Here is a 21,814-nt window from a genome sequence, read left to right as displayed (position 1 = left end):
CACTTTATACTGACTCCGAGCCGACCAGTCCTTGTTGTACCCATTAATGCCGAGCGCCAGGCAGGGACCAACAAGTACCATATTTTAACGTCTTTTGGTATGACGGGTCGGGATCGAACCCGCGACCTTCCGCTCTCCGGGCGGACGCTCTAACCACTACACCACGGAGGCGGTCCAAACCAGTAAGAATGTTCAGCGAAATAGGCAAAACCCGGACATTTTCAACTCGATGTGTCATTTAAGGCGACGTAATTTTCTCGATGGTCATCGGCTACAGTTTTGTATCAGAACACCGCTTGTCACGAACTACAGACGGGCCGAGACATTTTCGACGTTGACAAACAACCGAACACCCAGACTTCCGATCGTGTAAATACTGGTATTCAACCACGAGGCGGTGGATCAGCTCGTGGGGCAGAGGAACCAGGGTGAATAAACAAGAGTTTAACAGTCGGCCACAGAACGATGTGTGACTGACGGTCGTCCATATTTATACTACTCTAGGTCGTACAGATAATCGTCTTTTCTCATTAAAATAGTCATTAGGTTCTTTGTACGAACTTTACCGACACTTTGCTCCACAGAATTAATTGACCCGTCTAGATCCGGGTTAGAATTGGTCTTCAGTAACCCATGATTGTCGTAAAAGGCGTCTAACGGGGTTGGGTGGTCAGGCTCGCTGACTTGGTTGACACATGTCATCGTATCCTAATTGTGTAGATCGATGCTCATGCTGTTGATCACTGGATTGTCTGGTCCACACCCCATTATTTACATACCGCCGCCATACAGCTGGAATATTGCTGAGTGGAGCGTAAAACTAAACTCACACACTCAATATATATGACGCACTTTGAACGGATGATTGATGATGAATGTGACTGCGGCAGAAGTTTAGGTTGAAGAAGAATTAGTGACCAAATACAAATTACTATCTGACAATCACGGCTGGTATGGACACTGACTGTCCGATTCAGTTTTCCTTTATCAGTGTAACCATAAGCATATTTGAGACACTGGTAAGTGGTTCGTTCGAAATATTCCTTCGATTTACACTATATAAATCAAATAAATAATATAAATTATTACTAAACTCGATGCCTTTTTATCGTATACATTTATACAATCTGTGTAACATTCTGTCCATTCTCCCATGTTAAACCCATTGATTGGGTCATGACGACATACGCGTTTATATTGTCAACACAACTTTTGCAAGGAAAATATTTCATTCATCCCAAACTATCATATCAAACAGACACATTTCAGAGTTAATCGTAAAATACACATAAGCATGTTATCATTCCCAGCCAATCGTACAACAAGCAGCCACGAAAACATGGTACATCTAATCACCCAGTGATAGACGAAAACACAAGGTTTCCGGCAAATTGTTTGAAGCCAGTCTTTGTGCTGATACGAACTCCTAACTGCTACGAGCATCTACAACGTGATGGGGAGTTTTGGCAATGGTTCAAGCTAATGTCGGTGCAAGATTTACAGGTTAACAGGTGATGCCAAAATAGCCAAATCACTCCTACGGTTCGCATGACGCGCGCCGGCTGCACATTCCAACGCTTTGTTGCCCGCTTAAATAATGCTAATAGGCGTCTACTGAAGGTTAATGGGGGACAGGAACGATATTGCCTCGAACAGTGAAGGCTTCGAGCACTGATGCGGCTACAGAATCTCCTATGGAGTATTTCATCAGGTAAAGACTTCACCAATGGCTGTTTACTGAACCAGAAGACAGATAGAACGCTTGAGAGTATGCAAACAACTAAAGTCTTTATCATCTGATTATCATTATCAGTAAGCTAAACAACATATACGATTAGGCTTTTTTCTCGCTTGCCATTGTAATATTTTTCGTTAGAGATTTTGGCGCTGTAATGCAAGTACACGACCTGAAATGTTTCCTTTAAGAAGATTAATGTAATTTATACGTGATTATGTCTGATAATCTGGTTATTTTGATCATTAGGCCAAAGTGCAGATACGATTTATGCATTGTAGTGAAGTATTTACTATTGGTTTTGGTCTCGGAATAGCGTTAAACTCTGAGACATTCGGACGGTTATTAACCCTAGTGGTTAAGGCGTCAGCACATCGTATGGCCTTGCTCCTGTACTGAACTCTAAGCCCATGGATGTACTGTAATTTTGTCCGTTAAAGTCTAGCTAAGCGGATAATACGGACCCCAGTCTGTTACTGTTAGAGGGACAATGTGTTGTTTTTAGTTATATTAATAAGACATTGTCATTTAAACCGTTAATTATAACTTGTGCAACTCTACTCAGCGTCCTGTAGACTCATCGCCCAGTTCAATGGGTGAATTCTATTTCTGGTGACCGCATTGCTGGAATATTCATAGTGGATGCGTAAAACCACACTCACTCACTCTAAGCCTTCCATCAGGACCAGGTTGACACGTGTCATCTTATTCTAATTACGTAGATCGATGCTCATGATGTTAATCACTGAATATAGTGTCAAGGTCAGAGTTAGAATGTGTCTTCAGCAACTGGGGGGTGACTATTGAGAGGGAAGCAACTATTGCGATAGCGATATTCTATTGCGAGCAACTATTGCAATACTATTGCAATAGTTTTGTCTCATTTGCAGTCTATGCCCAAATGAATAGAAAAACAAGATGAAGTAGTTTCAGTCTATCTTAATAACTGACAAGAAATTTGAAACCCAGATCAAGTAAACATAAAACATAAAACATAAAACATAAACACAACCAAGCTGCAAGTCTGCACCCAAACAATAACAAAATAAAAAAAATAAAAAATAAAACGCATAAATATTTAACAAAAATTAAGTCAATTACTAAATTATCCACAGTCACACACATACAATCGATGCTGGTTGTATGCATCGATGCATCGATATTTTTCGTTTCTACCATCGATTAATTGCTATCGGGGACACAACAATTGCAATCCATCGATAGTTCGATGCATTAAGTTGTTACAGCCCTATCAGCAACCCATGCTTGTCGTAAAAGGCCATTAACGGGATCGGGTGGTCAGGCTCGCTGACATGGTTGACATATGTCATCCCAATTGCATTAGTTCGATGCTCATGATGTTGATCCCTGGATTGTCTGGTCCACACAGACCGCCGCGATAGCTGGAATACTGAGTGCGCTTTGAACAACAAACAAAGGTCACTACGGGTTTTCCTCCCAAATTCAGAGTCACACCGTGATAATCTATTAATGTGCACTCATGCTCAGTCTACTATGTAAATATTTATTATTCTTTATCGTAGAATGCTAGATAAATAGAGGTGAGAACGGACAGGAAGGATTGAGCAGCAGCGACTCTTCGCGTCATGCCCTAAAACAATCAACCGACAACTGGAAGCAACATTTCACGGAGATTGCAAAAGTTCAATTCGACATCATCTGGAAACTAGTGTCATAATTATAAGGACGATCGTTTCGATTTCGTTTTATTTTCGTCAAACTTTCAGCAGTGTCTAGAAAATGTCAGCCTTACAAGTCGTTGTAAGCAGGTGGTTTCTCGAAAGATAGTTTACAGTGACATTTGTGAAACAGCATTTTCCCATTATGACTGGAAAAACAGGAACGAAACGGAAAGAAATGTATTTTTCCCATTTGCTGTAAAGCTAAAGCATATGGTCACCACTTTGGGAATTCAGAGTCGGGAACAGCCTGACTCGTGTATTGTTTAATGGTTGTAAAAACAGTGTGAGTGCAGATTCCAGATTTGTAATTGTACATGTTTGTGTGTATACGTGTCGTGTTTTACACTTCAAAAGCGACTCGTGGTAAATATAACCACCTGTAAATGTGTGATATTTATACACATGTGTTTATGTGGAAATAGACCATTCTTTGATTAATATATATTTTCAAAGCCTAATGGCAATATGCACTTTTTTATAGGTTATGCACCGCCTTTTTTATATGGATCCCGAACTTACTTCGTGGTGGATATTTGTTTTACAAATGTTGTTATTTATAATATGGCTTTGATCAAATCTAAGTATATGTGGTTTGTAATTATATACATACATGATATTTCTTTGATCTGGTTTGATACTAGACTGGCATACGTGTGAAGGCACTGGCTGTTATTTTAAAATCATAAGTTTAAACTTATGTATATTGTTATAAGTTTTCATCATATATCATAACTCCTGGGTTATGTAAATAATTTAAATTGTCCCTATAAATGATCTGTGTTTTAGAGTACTGTCTAGACTTGAAAACTATAATGATAGAGTTATTACATACCTAAGGTTTAATGATCCAGTAGAGACTTTGAGCAAGACTATAACAATTACAGCATGAACCCCAGGACAAGAAAGAACTGTGGAATGGTTAGAAGCAGAGAAGGCGTATGAAATAGTAAACAAATACAATCATCATGGTACTGGAGCCAAAGATGTCAAATATTTATTTATTTATTTATTTTTTTAGTAAATTATATTTAAAAAATGAACTGGACACTTTACAGGTACATAGGTTTTAAGCAGCAAATACAATGCTTTTGTATATTGCCACATGTTATCGTTCATCTTTGATTTCTCATGTTAAAGAAATTTAATTAAAATTACATTGCCATTTCATATATTTATTCAACAAATAAAAATGACAAAACCCTTCTCATAATCATGAAATCATGAATGCAAAGTGGATATTTGTAACATATTACGCATTTGTGATTAAACATTCTCAGTAAAATGCAAATTCTAGTGCCATTTTGGGCCGGGTCCCATCCGCGATTGGATTGGGACTCGACCCAAAAGACAGAAAAACCTTATAAAATATCTTTGCTTAAAGTCCATTTTTGGCTTCATGCCAGGTTATATCCTTGTGAAAGAAAATGTTTCATTTTGCAGTCAAATGGGATACATAATTTTCAATCCTCCGCTATGATCGAAACTCGTGAAATTGAACTCAAACGACGACCACAACGCCCATCCCACGCCGAGCTGTCAGGAAGGAATATATATAATATTGACAGCTATAAACCGCTCTCAATACCACCCTGGATGCAGTTAGTTATAGACTTGACTGTACTTGATATCACCATCAGCTGTAATAGACATTGGGTGATTGGTGCCAGAGCGGCGCCCTCTACATCACTTGTCAGACGTTGTCGATTGCTCGGAGAACACTTATGGCCAAGTATGTCCGCCAAGTGGAAACGTATGTTCTTGACACACCAGTGTGTTCAGACACCGATTTCACATTCGGAGTCTTGACTTGCGAAATAAAGAACGAGACGATCGATGTATCTTTCATTCCTTCGTGTGCATAGTACTGCATACTTGATTTACTTCACACATATGAGCGTTATCAGCTCCGTCTTTGCTGATGTTGAAATGAACACCTGGAACAATTAACCCAAAAAACCCAGCTGTTTCGTAAAATATGCAACCCTCCGTTTCGCGAAGGGAAAGCGATTTATGAAGATACGAAGGATCTCAAGTCTCTGGATAACATAAATTCAACTGACATAATTTAAGATGATTTACTTTAATAGTTCCCCCCTCTGTTGATAACATGAGTTAAAATATACATGATTGCGCATTGTGTCAAATTACTTATAGCTAAATACATTATGTATACGTTGTTGTACCACTTCGAGTTAACAAGTGGATTACAGTGTTGATTTTGTCGTAATCATTCACATAATTTACATAGATAAATCATGGCGTCCATATTTATTATAAGCTTAAGCTTAAACTATTTTCATTTTGTACGACTGACTGAATGAATATGGTTTTACGCCGCTTTTAGCAATATTCCAGCAATATCACGGCGGGGGACACAAGAAATGGGCTTCACACATTGTACCCATGTGGGGATTCGAACCCGGGCCTTCGGCGTGACGAGCCAATGCTTTAACCACTAGGCTACCCCACCGCCCCCCTCGTTTTGTACGAGCTGTACTGATATAATTATATATGCGTGTTGATTTGTTTTCAAAGTCAAAATTGCATTATCATTAATAGCAACATTAATTTATTAATAGCAACGTAATATAAGAAATTGTTAATTGTTAATAATTAGCAATGTATGTCATTTATCGTTGTCATAAGAGCAGAGGTTTCATATGATGTCCTATGCATAGACAAAATGAGAAAATGATTTTAAACAAGTTATTCGTTCAAGAGCGTAAGCATTAGATATACAAATAACCCAGATTCCTGATATTTGTGCTCCCAAAAGGGCCACGATCACGTTCACTGTTCGTTATAAGACGGTTATGGAGATGTGCTGAAAGCGGAATGACCAACAACTGAATGATTCTGGTTGTTGTAAGTTGTCTTTAAGAACTAGAGTCTGTACAAATATGACAGAGAAGGCATTGACGTGTAACCATATGATGTATGGTGAGCCCGGGCAGCTTGAGAAGAAGATCTATACACATGTATTGATTCTGTCTGGATATCTGAACGTAGGTGTGTGGAACGTATGGCATTCTGAGTTTTCAACTGTGCAGATTTGGATTTTTACTGTGGTTTGTGTTCATTTGTAAAGTTAAAGACAGAACTCACATGTTCACATACAGTACAACGAAACCCCGTTAAACTGGAACTCATCACTGTTGACTTATGTACTTAACTCGCATCTATTTCGGTTCATATGTCAGTAATACTTTGTCGAGGGACTAGATGTTTTTGAGTATCCAAATTAGGGGCGTCCGTGAGCAAACACTTATTCTTTAAGTAAGATCTCTGTACCAACAGTAGGACTGAAAATGCTTATTTTTTCTCACGAACACCTGGTGTCATGACTAGTTTTCATAGATCCATTCATAATGTTGACCAGCGGTTGTATTTTGAGCCCGGTTGGAATCTGTTTAGGTGCATAATCGACACTGGTAATTATGTCAACTTGACGTTAAATATCGCTCATTTGTTTTCACTGCAAGTAATGGTGAGTGAAAACGAAATAGAGCTGTGACGATATATCGTAGTATCAATAACCTTGATACTTTATCTGACGATAAATATATCGATGCTTTTTCTCGTATCGTGATATGTATCGTTGACCGTAAAATTTTCACTAGAAACTGACGGTTATGTCAAAATTTACACTGTTAATTGGTATCAAAATATACATTTTTAAAGAAAATAACTAAAGATAGCATATCGTTGTATGTATCGAATCGAATCGTATCGTTCCAAGATATCGCGATACGTATCGTATCGTGAAATTTCTGTATCGTCACACCTCTAAAACGAAAGTACAAATCGGTGGCAGTGATCCAGCCATAATTTGGCGGGGGACACAAGAAATGGGTTTCACACATTGTACTAATGTGTGGAATCGAACCCGGGTCTTCGGCGTGACGAGCGAATGCTTTAACCACAAGGCTATCCCTCCGTCCCATTTCACGCATAGAAATAAGTATTGTCAGTATAAAATGCTCAGTGAGGAACCTTTTAAGGGAATGTCATCTATTGGAAACCAAACATTTCCTGCATAGAAACGGCTTGTAAAGTAGTAGAGCTATTCCTTCAAGTGTTGATTAGGCGCTGTCGTCGCAAGTCATAACAACAGATTCATTTCACGTCTATTCCCTTCTCCCGATGAACCACTCATTTGCACGCGATGACCCCCAGCATTCCTGCGTTTGAAGGAGGCATTGTAACCTCGGGATTTATTATAACCAAGTAGTAATTGGCACGCGATGTGGTCATGGCATTGAGAAAATGACATGTCGGACATTGGCAACACAATCATACACCGAAATCAACTATCCTTCCTTCAGGCAATGGTCGAATTTAAACGACAAATGTGCCGACGTATTTCAATTCTGATAATAAAAAATCCCGTGATTATAATCACAGGCCAGGAAGGAGTTTCCAAATTCAAGAAATCCAAACTTTAAATTTGATTACGCCACGTGAGACGTTAATAGTTTCGACGCAAACGTTAGAAAATGCGGCCTTGTTTATTCACACCGAACCGCCTCAAGATAAGCGTCGAAAGGAGACTTCAGAAACAGCCAGTGAGGGCGAATGTATCAAATTAGGGCGATGCTGTCGTAATTGAAGCCAATCCATGTTACAGTCGCAGACTTCCAGTCCGATACCCACCGGAGTGTTCTCAAAAACTAATCTATTCCCCAATAGTATTCTAATTTGCTCCCTAAGCCTGCTTCTTACACTACGAAAATCTAATTTACGTTATTCTTCCGTTTTATATTCACCTAGTTTGGAGCCCAGACGTTGTCATCGGATGATCGAAGCTTCTTATTTCCCTTTGGTCTCTGTTTGTGCTTAGGTCTACGAAATTAAGCGGTTGCAACCCTGAGCTGATGAAAAAAATTGATTATGTAAACAATTACCATGGTTTGATAGCTGGGAATTAGCTCTTTCTCCATGGAAAAAGTAAACGTTCCTGATCAAACCTTATCAATCAATCAGCGCTCTTGGGGCCAAAGGTCTTGAAGCTTGGGATGATTTGCCGCTTAGGGAAATACCATGAGCTTTTTATCTGTCATTGTCTGTCGGTAGTCATTTTCTCGGCTTATAGAAACGCCGGATTATATTGTACGCGTAACTGCAATGATAAAAGGAAGCGCTTTTTGCTTTCCCTTGATAATACCTTTGCAAAAGTGCTTTCCAAGAATATATTGATATTATCATTGTACTGTCGTTCATTTACACTTAACGTGATTGAAAATGAGGATGGATATCGATGTCGACGACGTTGTACATGTATGTCGTGTTTGTTGACGTATGCCTTATTGTAATGTAAAAGTGGGATTTATTTCTATGTGATGGCGAATACTTGCGGAGGCAAGATAATGCGAGGTATTAATAATAATATTTCAATCCACAAAACGAACATTTCATATTGATTGAGCTAGGTGTGACCCTAAATTTTGTATTATTGCAGCAATAACTTGGTGGAGAGACAATGGATTATTTACTTGTTGGGTGATAAATAAAACCAGGTTTTCGGGCTGACGTGGGAACACACGACCTTCACTTGTCCTGTAATTTGAAATTTGCGGGATGTTTATCGCCACAGTGAGCAATATTCCAGCTATATCACGGCGGTCTGTACAGGATCGACTCTGGATCAAGTGGGCTTGTGTCTGGGAACTTGAGCATCAATCCACCCAATCGGACGTAAATACTCAACTTCACCTTGGTTGTAGAGCCAAATGCTTTGTTGAATTGGCCCAGGTGACGAGGAAGACCTTACTGGACAGATGTTAACGGTAATTCATTCGGATCTATTGAATCCTTAAATATGAGGACAAGGACGCGATTCATTTTTCATTGTTATCAAATAGAAAACGCCATGATATTTCTGGAATATTGCTAAATGCGGCCAAAAACATACTCACTTATTCATTCCAATTGGATATAGATGCTTCTGGTCATATTGAGGATGAGGATGTTGATGGTGTGACGGACATTTAAATGTATTTTTACCCACTTATTAATTGTTGTGAAACAAATTACTCTGCCGTCGTCGTCCTCTTTCGCACGATCACCCTTGCTATTATAAGGCGGTGGGGTAGCCTAGTGGTCAAAGCGTTCGCTCGTCACGCCGAAGCCACAGGTTCGATTCCCCACATGGGTACAATGTGTGAAGCCCATTTCTTGTGTCCCCTGCTGTAGTATTTCTGAAAAATTGGTAAAAGCTCACTCACTCCTTGAAATCATAAGCACTATTTATCATATATTTAATCATGATGATAAATGCGCTTATACATGATATCATTCACGTATCGCATAAAATAACCCATGTTTACAGGTGGCTTATACTGTGAAGAGTCAGTTCTCCTCAGAGGTCTTTGCCAATTATGAATATTAAGATACTATCACCCCCCACACCCATCCCCCGTCCTACCCCCAGAGTTCCTTACTGAAATTTAAGTCGAAAAGTCAATTTAAAACGACACCTTATACTCTCAACACATTGCTTCATCCGGACAATTGTGCGAATTCTTAAGGGTCTGTTGTACTGATATATTATATGGTTTCAGACATATGATGTAGAAAGTTTGCCTTGAGTACAAGGCTATTGTGAATTCATGTCAATGCGTTCGTTCTTAGCAATGCATTCATAAATCAATCATGACGTATCGATCTAAGCATCTCGCGGCGAAGAAAAGGTATGCTGGCCATATTACAAAGCTATAAAAAGAAAAAGTAAACCCATAATCTCAGCAGCCCAAAAGAATTCGATTTTGAAATGTGAGCCCATGATAATTATCTGACTGAAATAAAGACCACTTTATAAGACGTTAATTCCCAAATGTCAAAGTGGCATGCTACCGTTATTATCATGGGCACAATGTCATGTGATGTGCGCAGCGAGGCATGTTTGGACAAAACGAGTTCCCAATATCGGAACAATGAACGATCCCTGATGATTCAGGGCCGATGTGCATGCTTTGTGTGGTAATTATCTTCTTCAGATAATCGAGATCTTCAGTGCTTTTGTTCACCGGAAAAGGTGGCGTCTCACGGGAGCGGTAATTGTATCGGAAGGGCATAAATAATGGTTGGAATAATAATTATTCCCTGGTTTTCTCGGCTTTGCGTTCTTGCCAAGGTTGCAAGGGAGTTAAGGTAATTACAGACAGGTGGTGTTCGCCAGGGTAGGTTTTTGTACTCCTTGCTGTCGATCGCGGCTTATGATCTCCGTATCTCCTGCATGAGGTCATTATTTGTATCTGGAGTTGTTGTATTTTTGGTGAACGATTTAAGGCTTTGAAAACCTAGAGTAGCCCAAACGTGGAAAGAATTAGAGTTTTTAGATGGCCAGGAAATCTTTTTTATGCAATTTTAAGAAACATAGTTAGGCGTTTTTAGAAAAGGATTAAAAAAGGATAGCAACTTTTCAAAGGTGAGGTGAAGTGAAATTGGGTTTAACGTCGTACTTGAGAATATTTCGCTCATATGACGACGTGAATGCGTGTGTATGTGTATGTGCGGCTGTTTGTACTAGCCCAGACTTTAGCTGGTTTTATAGTGCTAGCCCACTGAGATACCATGCCGCAGTGAAGCATGAATACCCCACTCAGACCCATTATACTGACTCCGAGCCGACCAGTCCTTGTTGTACCCATTAATGCCGAGCGCCAGGCAGGGACAACAAGTACCATATTTTAACGTCTTTTGGTATGACGCGGTCGGTGATCGAACCCGAGACCTTCCGCTCTCCGGGCGGACTCTCTAACCACCACAACACGGAGGCGGTCAGAAAATGTGTATTCCTGTTTTACTGTTAGTATAAGCAGATTACAATGACGATATCGACAGACAAATACCGTTGACAAAACGTCTGCCTGATCTACCAAGAACCCGCAAGACATCCTAACTACTGTATTAGGAAAGCGTGGTCAAGGTGCCTCTCAAATTGAAGATGAGCTTTACACAGCTACAGATGCTCTCCGGGCGGACGCTCCAACCACTACACCACGGAGGCGCTCTCAACTCTTCAAATGCCTCCAAGTTGAGACATGATGATATCATTGGTATTAAATACGAGGCTAGTTATTACATATGAGTGTGTGAGTGAGTATGGCTTTACACCGCTTTTAGCAATATTCAAGCATCATCACGGCGAGGGACACCAGAAATGGGCTTCACACATTGTAGCCACGTAGTGATTCGAACCCAGATCTTCGGCGTGATAAGCCAACGGTTTAACCACTAGGCTACCCCAACGCCCCGTTACTGCACATGGAGTTTATCGTGATAGACAATATGACTCATACTGAACAAAATGTATCAGATCATGTCATCGTGAACATTACGTTTCCGAAATATATTTGTTTAGAATATTCCTTTATGATTGTGGTGCTGTGGTGATGTCCTCCTTGCCTATCATAAAGCCTTCTGTCCGCTATACCGTTAACGGTTAATGCCAAACATTTGTCAGTACCATGTCTGCCTTGTTTCCGCTCTACAGTTTACAGTTAACGCCAAACATATTGTCCATAAAATATCTGCATTATGCCCACTCTATTGTCTATGGTTAACTCGAAATACTTGTCTATTCTGTATCTTTGTCATGTCCGCTCTACTGTTAACGGCTCATGCCACACATTTGTCCATACTCTCTTATGTCCGCTCTACTGTTAACGGCTCATGCCACACATTTGTCCATACTCTCTTATGTCCGCTCTACTGTTAAAGGCTCATGCCACACATTTGTCCATACTCTCTTATGTCCGCTCTACTGTTAACGGCTCATGCCACACATTTGTCCATACTCTCTTATGTCCGCTCTACTGTTAACGGCTCATGCCACACATTTGTCCATACTCTCTTATGTCCGCTCTACTGTTAACGGCTCATGCCACACATTTGTCCATACTCTCTTATGTCCGCTCTACTGTTAAAGGCTCATGCCACACATTTGTCCATACTCTCTTATGTCCGCTCTACTGTTAACGGCTCATGCCACTCATTTGTCCATACTGTCTTATGTCCGCTCTACTGTTAACGGCTCATGCCAAATTTGTCCATACTCTCTTATGTCCGCTGTATTGTTTTTGGTTAATGCCAAACGTATGTCCATATTATTTCTGTCTTATGTCCGTTCTACTGTTTATGGTAAATGCCAAACATCTGTTTATACAATGGCTGCCCTGTACCCGCTCTCAGGTTACCGTCAATGCCAAATACTTGTCCAAACTGTCTGACATGTGACCGAACTGACGTCTTGTTCGAAAATAGCACAGGTCTAATCTCTGCCTGACATGTGACTGCTCATCTCTCATTGTTAATGCCTAATACAACGCAATAATGGGCATCTACTGTGCCCCATCCCTTCATTGTTAGTCTTTACAACACAGAAATCCATACCACACATCCAATATGCCAACTCTGTTCTCGACGTTGGTCAGATTGGGAAAGCAGGAAAACACTCGGGTCAAGGCGTATTTCGATCAGTTCCCATCAAATCAGAGACATCTTTTTCTTGATGTTTGGATTGAAGACGGACCCCCTATCTGTACTTGATAATTGCTTGTCGTGATTTGGAAGGGTATTAGGTTTGCACTTAATACTCTGATTGAAGCCGTTGTGAAAGACCCCCTTGAAGAGACGCTTTCATTAGAGACCATAGCGTGTTCTGTCGCAATACCAACATCGGGGGGACAGCTTTGTCAAATACAGCAAGACACATGACGGAACCGTGAGACAGAAGGAACATTACCTGAAGCACATGTTCATTGTTTGGACTGAGGTAGTAGAAGTTAAGTGAATCCGGCAATTTGGCTTTAGTTTTGTAGCAGGTCGTGTCCATCCCTAGGTACATATTCTCAGAAATGTACTTTATTCTCAAGCCTTGGCACAGCACAGGACACTGTATTAGCCTTTGTCCAATCTGTGTGTGAGGAATCGTCCAGAGGCTATTTTTAGGCGTTGAAGTTGGCGTTCTCTTCGATATTTATGGGTGTGATGGTCCAAGTCTTCGAGGTTGAGAAATAGAAGCATAGTTCCATCAGTGCTAGGTGTCAGACGTTGATAGACGTCATACCATGGTCATAGAAGTGTTATATGGCAGTACCATTGTGGCAGGGTGAACGTGAACGCGAGTGGTCAGACTTAACGCTACTCCTAGGGGTATGATACATTCATTTCATTTATGATAAAATGACTTAGTACTAGTGTTGGGAATTGGTTAAAATCTCATAATTGATGAATGGTTCATTACCACCGATCAATCATCAAAAATAATTGGTTAGCGTCATTTATGAAATTTGTTAATGCACAAAAAAATAAGGAAAAAAACCATGTAGTTATTTTTGGGGTGTTTTTGGCAAAATTTCACATCTTTAAAGGATGACTAGTATGTTAGGAACATAAATTTCTTGGTGTCTTTAAGATGAATTCAATCACGACTTGGAACAAGCTTGTAGTGCTTATGAAATGTAATAGATAAAACCAACCTTGTGAAAGATATTGTTGATGATAACAAGTGTTCCAGAATTGTTTGTGTTCGATTAAGAGAAAACATGATCGATTGCTTGGTCGTTTAGTCACTGCGACCAATCTTCGATTATGTCAATTAATCGGACCACCACTACTTAGTACCATTTAAACCCGTAATGATCCGTACCAGCATTGTCTTAGGAAACTCATACTTGCGATAAGAGACGACTAACGGGATCGGATGGTCATCCTCGCTGAATTGGTTGATGCAGGTCATTGTATCCCAGTTGCGTAGATCGATGCTTGTGATGTTAATCACCTGATCGCCTGTTCCAGACTCGATTATTTACAGACCACCGTCATATATCTCGGACACTGCTGTATGTGGCGTGATGTCAATCACTGGATTGCCTGGTCCAAAGTCCAGTGTTTGCAGACCGCCGTCATACAGCTGGAAAATTACTGAGTGCGGCGTAAAACAACAAACAAACAAGCACTCTTACGAGAAATACGTTGGTTGGCACTTTTGACGAAAATCCATTTTGTATTCGAGTCTCGGGCAAAGTAAACTATAAATAGTTCAGATTATCACAATACGTAAAACCAAATGACTGCAGACCTAGAACCGTACATATTAAAAAGGCCTGGCAGGTCTAAAACTGGGGGATTTTTCTTCATCAAGCGGATACGCCATTATAAAACTGAATTACCATTCGACAATGGGTAAAATGCATCTCACTCACTCATTCATTGCCATGGGCTACCATAAACTATTTTACTCAGGCCACCGCTGGCGGCCAGGAATGTCTAGTCATCTTGCAGATATCCATTATCTAGGACTCAACGATAATCGATTTTCCGAAATCTAAATGAATTCGTATACTCTCTGTAGAAAGAGTCAATAAGAGGTCGCTTCTGTTGAGGTATTCCTAACTAATGACTATTCCAAGTAACATTGATAGGGTTTTCAAAGTGTATCCGTGCACCATATTGCAGCTTTTACTTTATGAAGGACGTGTGGCTATTTCTGTCAATGCATTAGACGACAGGTTTGTGTGGATATTGACCATCTGTGTCATGGAATGCAATGCTCATTTACTTTATTATTCTACCCTTATTTCATGGAATGAGTTAAGTTCTTGAACATGAGCTATATTGGTCAACTGTAGGTCCTAATGTAACGTACAAAGCCATTATTGTATTCGTGTGGGTCATGGTAATGACACAAAGCGAGTGCAGACACAATGAGTTCTTACAGAATGCGTCAGAGGAGTTAATGAACTGTGAAACGTTTCCTGCATTTTCTATCTCGCTCTCTCTTTCTTTCTCTCTCTCCCTCCCCCTCTCACTCTCTCTCCCCCTCTCTCTCTCATACACACACACAGCATTGTCGATGAGCTGACGATAACGTCATCGGCCACAGTGATGTTGTCGGCCACAGTGATGTTGCTCAACATTAGCAAATCATTGATGTCACCAGGGTCAACAAGTTGCCGACTCGCAATATCATAATTACATATAATAAATTATATGTTTTCTATTTTTTATATTTCTTATACTTTCTTGCAATTGTATACAACAAACGTTTATGGTCATATATGGATCCAATAAGTAAGCGCAAGATGAAGTTCACATAATCAGCTATGAATATTTATTGGTTCTGAGGTGATACGTAAGAGGAGACGCTGTGTATGAAGTTAGTTACCATGTCGTAAAACAACAAACTGAATTTCAGCACTATATACTAGTGTTGGGAATTGGTTGAAATCTCACAATTGATGATTGGTTCAATACCAACGACCAATCATCGAAAAAAAATTGGTTCGCGTCGTTTTGTAGATTTTCCTATTCAGGTTGTAGTTGCAGATAAGTATAAAGAAAAAACATTTGGTTCTCTGTTGTTGTTTTTTTGAAACTGCACAAATTACATTTGCGAATTTCAAATCCAGTGTAAAATGATTCAGTTCCAGTGTAACATAAACTTCCCAGATTCTTCAAGAAATATTCAGTCATGACTTTTCACAAAGTGAAGTGAGTTTTCTTAGAAATAAACACGTTTTCCGGCCCTGACAACGTCCTAGATATGTTCTATCATCAAGTATTTCAAACTCTATTACAGCGGTTCCAAAATCGTTTGTGTTCGATTATGAGAAAATGTGATCGATTGCTTGGTCGTTTGGCCACTGCGACCAATCTTCGATTATTTCAATTAATCGGACCACCACTACTGTATACATCGTACAGTATCACATCCGTCGGTTTTCCGCAGTCATATAAGTGAAGTATTGAGTGTGGTATTCAGGAACATAGTAAGAAACAACCTATGTTATCAAGACTAAACTTGTATGGATACATGACCTGAGACCTCTATGGCTATCACAAATGAATGGATGTGAAACAAAATGTTTTTCATTATATTTTTCTAAATGACGTGATATAATGCACACAGTACCTCCTTCCCCAGTGTCAGCTTCCACTAAAGCCATGATACATACTAAATAAGAGGCGAGTAATGGATATAACAGATCATATTTACATGATGTACATTAAAGTATACATATTTACATTTTTATAAATGGCCGTATATGCATCTCATGAAACGCGTCCTGAGTATGTCCATATACAATCCCCACCTGATTGTATCTAAACGTGCATGTATACTGGCTGGTGGACCGTGTTTCACATACGTTTAGTTCAATACGAAACTGCTTCAACAGATAAGAAGGCCCGGCTACCAATGGGAAATATAAGGAAGCAGCTTCTTTCATTTGCAGGTGGTTAATTCGTTTTTGTCGTCTTTGTAACATGAGTTCCTCTTATCGTTTCAGATTCTGGGCCGAGACAGACAAATCAGCATCTTGCTGTGGAATCTTCTCAATCTACAAAACAGCGTCAATGTTTGGCAGTATTGCCAACAAATGCTACAAGACTTCGATCGAAATCTGATTGTGCACGGAATTAGATTGTGGAAAGACGATGCTATTTTGAAAATACTGGTTTGGAAGCTTTGGAAAATATCACGAAAATTTACTGCGTATTTGTGTTAAATACACTTCAGAATTTTGAAGGGTTCGGATCAATACGAAAACTTTGAATCCACGGTTACAGCCGTTCAAATTGGAGCATTTTTCCCCGGAACTTTTCTGCCCATTTGTCACCAGCTTGTGATCGAACATTTGGTTCCGCCGTTGAAGCATGTCTATTGTTGACCTTAAAAGGACTTCCAATATTCTTCGACTGGGTTTTCATGACGATATTTACCATAATTACGGTGCCATATCCTGGAGGAAGTTCCTGATACGCAGCCTCTAATGACTTTTTCCCATCGATTGAGAAGCCCGCTGACGAGATCAGAAAATGATCTGGATATACTACATGGTCTATAGGAAGATTAATATACTCCAACTGTGAGCTTTGAATTCTCAAGGAGAGTCGAATGAAGAATTCAGAATTGCATATTGAAATTTTTTACTTAGATGAGACGAGACAGCGTTTAATATCAATATGTGCATGAGGGTGTGTGTTTCAAAAATAACCCCAAATTAGAATTGACAGATTTCGAAATTGGATTTTGTGGTGAAACTTCCGAAATGTGCCTGACGTGCCATTTCGATTTCGACAGGATGTGTAAGAAGAGGGATTAACGAGTATTTTCATCCTTCAATTTTACAGATTTTATGCTGGAGAGACGTACCCATGTTTCGAAGGATAAAATGGAGTACAGTGTATTACCTTCTTTTTTATATCGTCTCAAACGACGGAGATTTAAATCTTTAGTCCTGCTCTGTTTTCTTCTTTCAATCCTGTTTCTCCTTCTCCCCCAGGAGAATGAAATCGAGGTTGACAGCGACGTAGCAAATCTCGTGTTATTTCACGAGAATCTACGTCGCCAGTCTGGTCAAATGTGTGTCCACCCTCAACTTGACCCCTTCCACCCCTCAGTTGTTGGATTCTTCCACGAAGTGCCCAAAATAGACTGTGGTAAGGATGAGGATTGGGTGTATGTTGTGAATGGAACGTTTCATATATCTAAGCGTGCTAGGAGGAGGTATGGGAAAATAACATGTGAATATGCCCCAATTGTTCGGGGACCAAACGATTATTCAGCCCGCCATGCTGACCACATCAAACCCATGCACGATGGGTCACCATTGATCTCCGACTTCTTCAAGGTAGCGTGTGTTTCTGTTCACGGGAAAAGATACTTCAACATACACTCAGGGATTGCATATAACAAAACCTTACACACTTGGGCGGAGCAAACAAAACCAGTGTCTAAAAATGCCTTAGATCTGGACGTTTTGATGTTTGGATTCGATTCACTTTCTAGGATGACATGGATACGGAAATTGCCTCAGACACGGGAATATTTTCTGAAACAGTTAAATGGGATAGAATTAGATGGCTATAACATAGTGGGAGATGGAACTCCTCAGGCGCTGTTGCCAATATTGACTGGCAAAAGGGAAGAGGAACTTCCCGAGGCAAGAAGGGGGAAGTCAGGAGCCAAACCTGTTGATAACCACCCCTGGATATGGAAGGACCTTAGAGAAAATGGATACTTGACTCTGTGGGCTGAGGACATGGCCTTCATTGGGACATTCCAGCTACGCATGTTGGGATTTGATCACCAGCCAACAGATCACAGCATGAGAACTTTCTATTTATCTGCTGAGCGAATGTATGCAAGAAACAAAAGGTTGTGTCTTGGTTCTGTGCCTAGGCATCAGAATTTTGTGAAATGGTTTCAGGATGCTTACATGATGTATGGGAAAAAGAGGAAGTTTATGTTCGGTTTCCATTCGGAGACAAGCCACGACGACAACAATATGGTCCAAGTAGTGGACGAAGATACCAAGAAGTTTTTGGAATATTTGGAAAATAATGGTTATTTGAATAGAACCATTCTCATATTAATGAGTGACCATGGGGCCAGGTTTTCACAAGTTCGAGCAACGGCTCAAGGAAAGTTAGAAGAACGTATGCCTTATTTTGCCTTCAGGTTTCCCCCGTGGTTTGAAAAACAATATCCAGAAATAGTTCGAAATGTACGAAAAAATGCTAATAGATTAACAACACCTTTTGATATACATGAAACATTCCATGATATATTAAACTACACCGGTGGAGGTGTAGGTGACATTGCTCAAAGAGGGATCAGTTTGTTCAAGGAAATTCCAAAAGAACGGACATGTTCACACGCTGGTATCGAGCCTCACTGGTGCGCATGCCTCGCATGGAAGGAAGTAAACAGTTCACATCCGGTTGTTAAAGAAGCTGCATCCGCCGCAGTGGACTATATTAATTCCTACACAGAGAGCCAAAGAGTTCAATGTGCATTTTTAAAGTTAGGAACCGTGACAAGGTCTGTAAAGATTTCAACAAATTCCAATGTTTTAAAGTTTAAGAAAAGTTCTGATTATGATGGCCGTGTAGCTGATCTTTCAGGGAGAACTAAGACAGATGAAGATTTTTATCAAGTGACCTTCACGACGGAGCCGGGGAATGGCCATTTTGAAGTTACCCTCAAGCATTCATTGAATAGCAGTGAAATAATAATCAATGAAAAGGAAATAAGTAGGATTAACAGATACGGATCTGATCCGGCATGTGTTCAAGAACAGTACCCACATCTCCGACCATACTGCTACTGTAATACTCCACTAAACATCCTCTAAAAATCCGCTAAAAAACAGTATCTGTTCCGTTTGATTGGCATGTGAGTTAGGATAGATTACTGCTGGTATATTTAGTGGATCTACTATTAATATACCAGGCATTACAACATGTTACTTGATCTTGGGGGCGGTTGGGTAGCCTAACGGTTAAAACGTCTGAAGGTCCAGATACGATTCCCCACATGGATACAATGAGTGACGCACATTTCTGGTGTGATATTGCTGGAATATTGTTAAAAGCGGCGTAAAATCATACCCACTGTTTCAAGATTTGTCATATTGGTGAGTATATAGTAATGCTGGTATATTTGGTGGTTCCACTAATATATCAGAAATTACCATTTGCCCTGTTTATTGTACATTCATCTGACATATCAGCCATTACCTCCAGATGACGTTTCATATGGCATTACTGGTTTGGTGTAACCACACCATATCATTTCTGTACTTCCACATCCTCAACAAAGTTCCATTAGACATTCTTATTTATATACATATTTAAGCAAAGAAGCCGACTGATTGTTCAAGTTATATTTGCACAAGAAAACACATTAATGTTCGCGTAGCGGTATGTTTCTCATTCATTCTATAACATATGAGGCTCCAACAAATTGATGATTCATTCGTCAGAAACGCGTAAAATGAAAATCTGTTGTGATGTTATTGCAAGGTTCTCCTCACGAGTCTCCACCTTAGGACATTATTTCTTTGGCGAATGAGTTTGCAACTTTATTGAAACCCTGGATCACTTGTATGGTGCTAATAGACCTGGGAGAACCTGGATTTGAACCCTCGATCATAGGTCTATAACGAACGCATCTGTGCACAGTGAATTCACTGGATGAATGGAATGAATGACCTTTGTTGTCGTAACACTTGCCGAAAGAGACGCCAATCTGTATCACCACCACGGTATATACTTGCGTGTTCCGATGTTCTGTGATGGAAGATGACAACATACAATGCCTTCCAGTGCAACTTTACGTCTTCCTAATGTTAACGATCGATGCTGGATGTTATAGAAATAAATCAGTAAACGAATTACCAGTGTGGGTAAATGCGTCTAACATATGAAAGAATACATGTCATTTTGTTGAAGCAGATATGTTGCTAACAGATACCATTTTAACATACTGTTTCATAGATTATTGATGAAATGTTCAATTTACATTTAACTCTATTTTTAAAGAGACATAACGATCGCCAGTTCACAGTAGGTGGCAGAATGATATTTTGTTTTTCAGATACGTGACTGCTGTATGTATACGCTGCCTTCTTGTGTATTTATGTATGGACAAATAAAGTGTTGGTACAATCTGTCAATATCGTCAACGTTGCAGTGAATGCACAGACGATGTTAAATGGTGAAAGTACGGTATGAAAATACGTGACTTGTGTTATGTTTACTTAATATCAAAATCATATGAAATTTAGAAATATCCGTGAGACGATAGAGAATGATTTCAGAAGAGCGACGATGAAATGCTTGAGTGAAGAGAATAAGAGTGCATAGGTTAATTGCATGGCGCGTGATGCCCTTTTAGAAATTATTTTGTGAAAAGTCCAAAAGAGTACAGTTGCAGTTGAAAAGCCCATGAGGACAGTTGCATAACAGTAAAATCATTTGTTGTAGACATAACATGATGTCATTTTCTCCTCAAGCGTGTTCATTTTCTCTAGAATTCCCTTTCCTTCTTATTTCACTTGTCTGAAGTTTTCAGTTAACTCCAATCATGTTTTATATACCCCTTTGAGATTGCGTCATCTCCACAAGAAATGCTGTCTCCGTTACCCAATTTCTTCTTGTGGTTTGAAACCTCACTCACTCACTCACTCACTCATATTTATGTTTTTGTACGAAGTACGGACCTGCCATGCACATGTGAACAATGTGTGTAGCAAGTGTACATTATTATCAGGCTCCAGGTTAAATCTGTTAATCAAAGTACACAAATATTGTTAAACATATGAAAAGTTTACAAGGTGGCGACAAAATGATATTGATTTGTTGAAGTTTCGAATTGAAGTTGACACTTCAAATCAAACAAATCCAAACAGTAGCTAATCAGATAATGATCAGAAGCGTATAAAGGTTTTAATAAACAGGATACACACTAAAATATACCAGGACATCAGCATGGTGCCTCTACATAAGTCACCAATAATTATCCAGAGTGTTACATTTCCAAACATGCTTTGATAATGATGACATCGTATATGCATGTCTCTTTATT

The 21,814-nt window shown here is 39.7% G+C and overlaps 1 protein-coding gene across 2 annotated transcripts in view; it reads left to right on the top strand.

Moving 5' to 3' along the window:
* Positions 1 to 20,897, top strand: part of LOC124291893 — a 47,985-nt gene extending 27,088 nt beyond the window's left edge. For both annotated transcript variants that reach the window (XM_046728961.1, XM_046728960.1), the window contains exon 2: positions 16,731 to 20,897. In XM_046728961.1, the coding sequence (XP_046584917.1) occupies positions 17,580 to 19,580 (2,001 nt within the window). In that variant the 5' untranslated portion in view covers positions 16,731 to 17,579 and the 3' untranslated portion in view covers positions 19,581 to 20,897. The remainder of the gene's footprint in view (positions 1 to 16,730) is intronic.
* Positions 20,898 to 21,814: the final 917 nt, after the last annotated feature.

The sequence above is a fragment of the Haliotis rubra genome, unplaced genomic scaffold (assembly GCF_003918875.1).
Source record: "Haliotis rubra isolate DU_JTF1 unplaced genomic scaffold, ASM391887v1 Scf500, whole genome shotgun sequence".
Classification (NCBI taxonomy): domain Eukaryota; kingdom Metazoa; phylum Mollusca; class Gastropoda; order Lepetellida; family Haliotidae; genus Haliotis; species Haliotis rubra.
The sequence above is the reverse complement of the archived record's forward strand: the minus strand, read 5'-3'. Positions and strand labels throughout refer to the sequence as shown.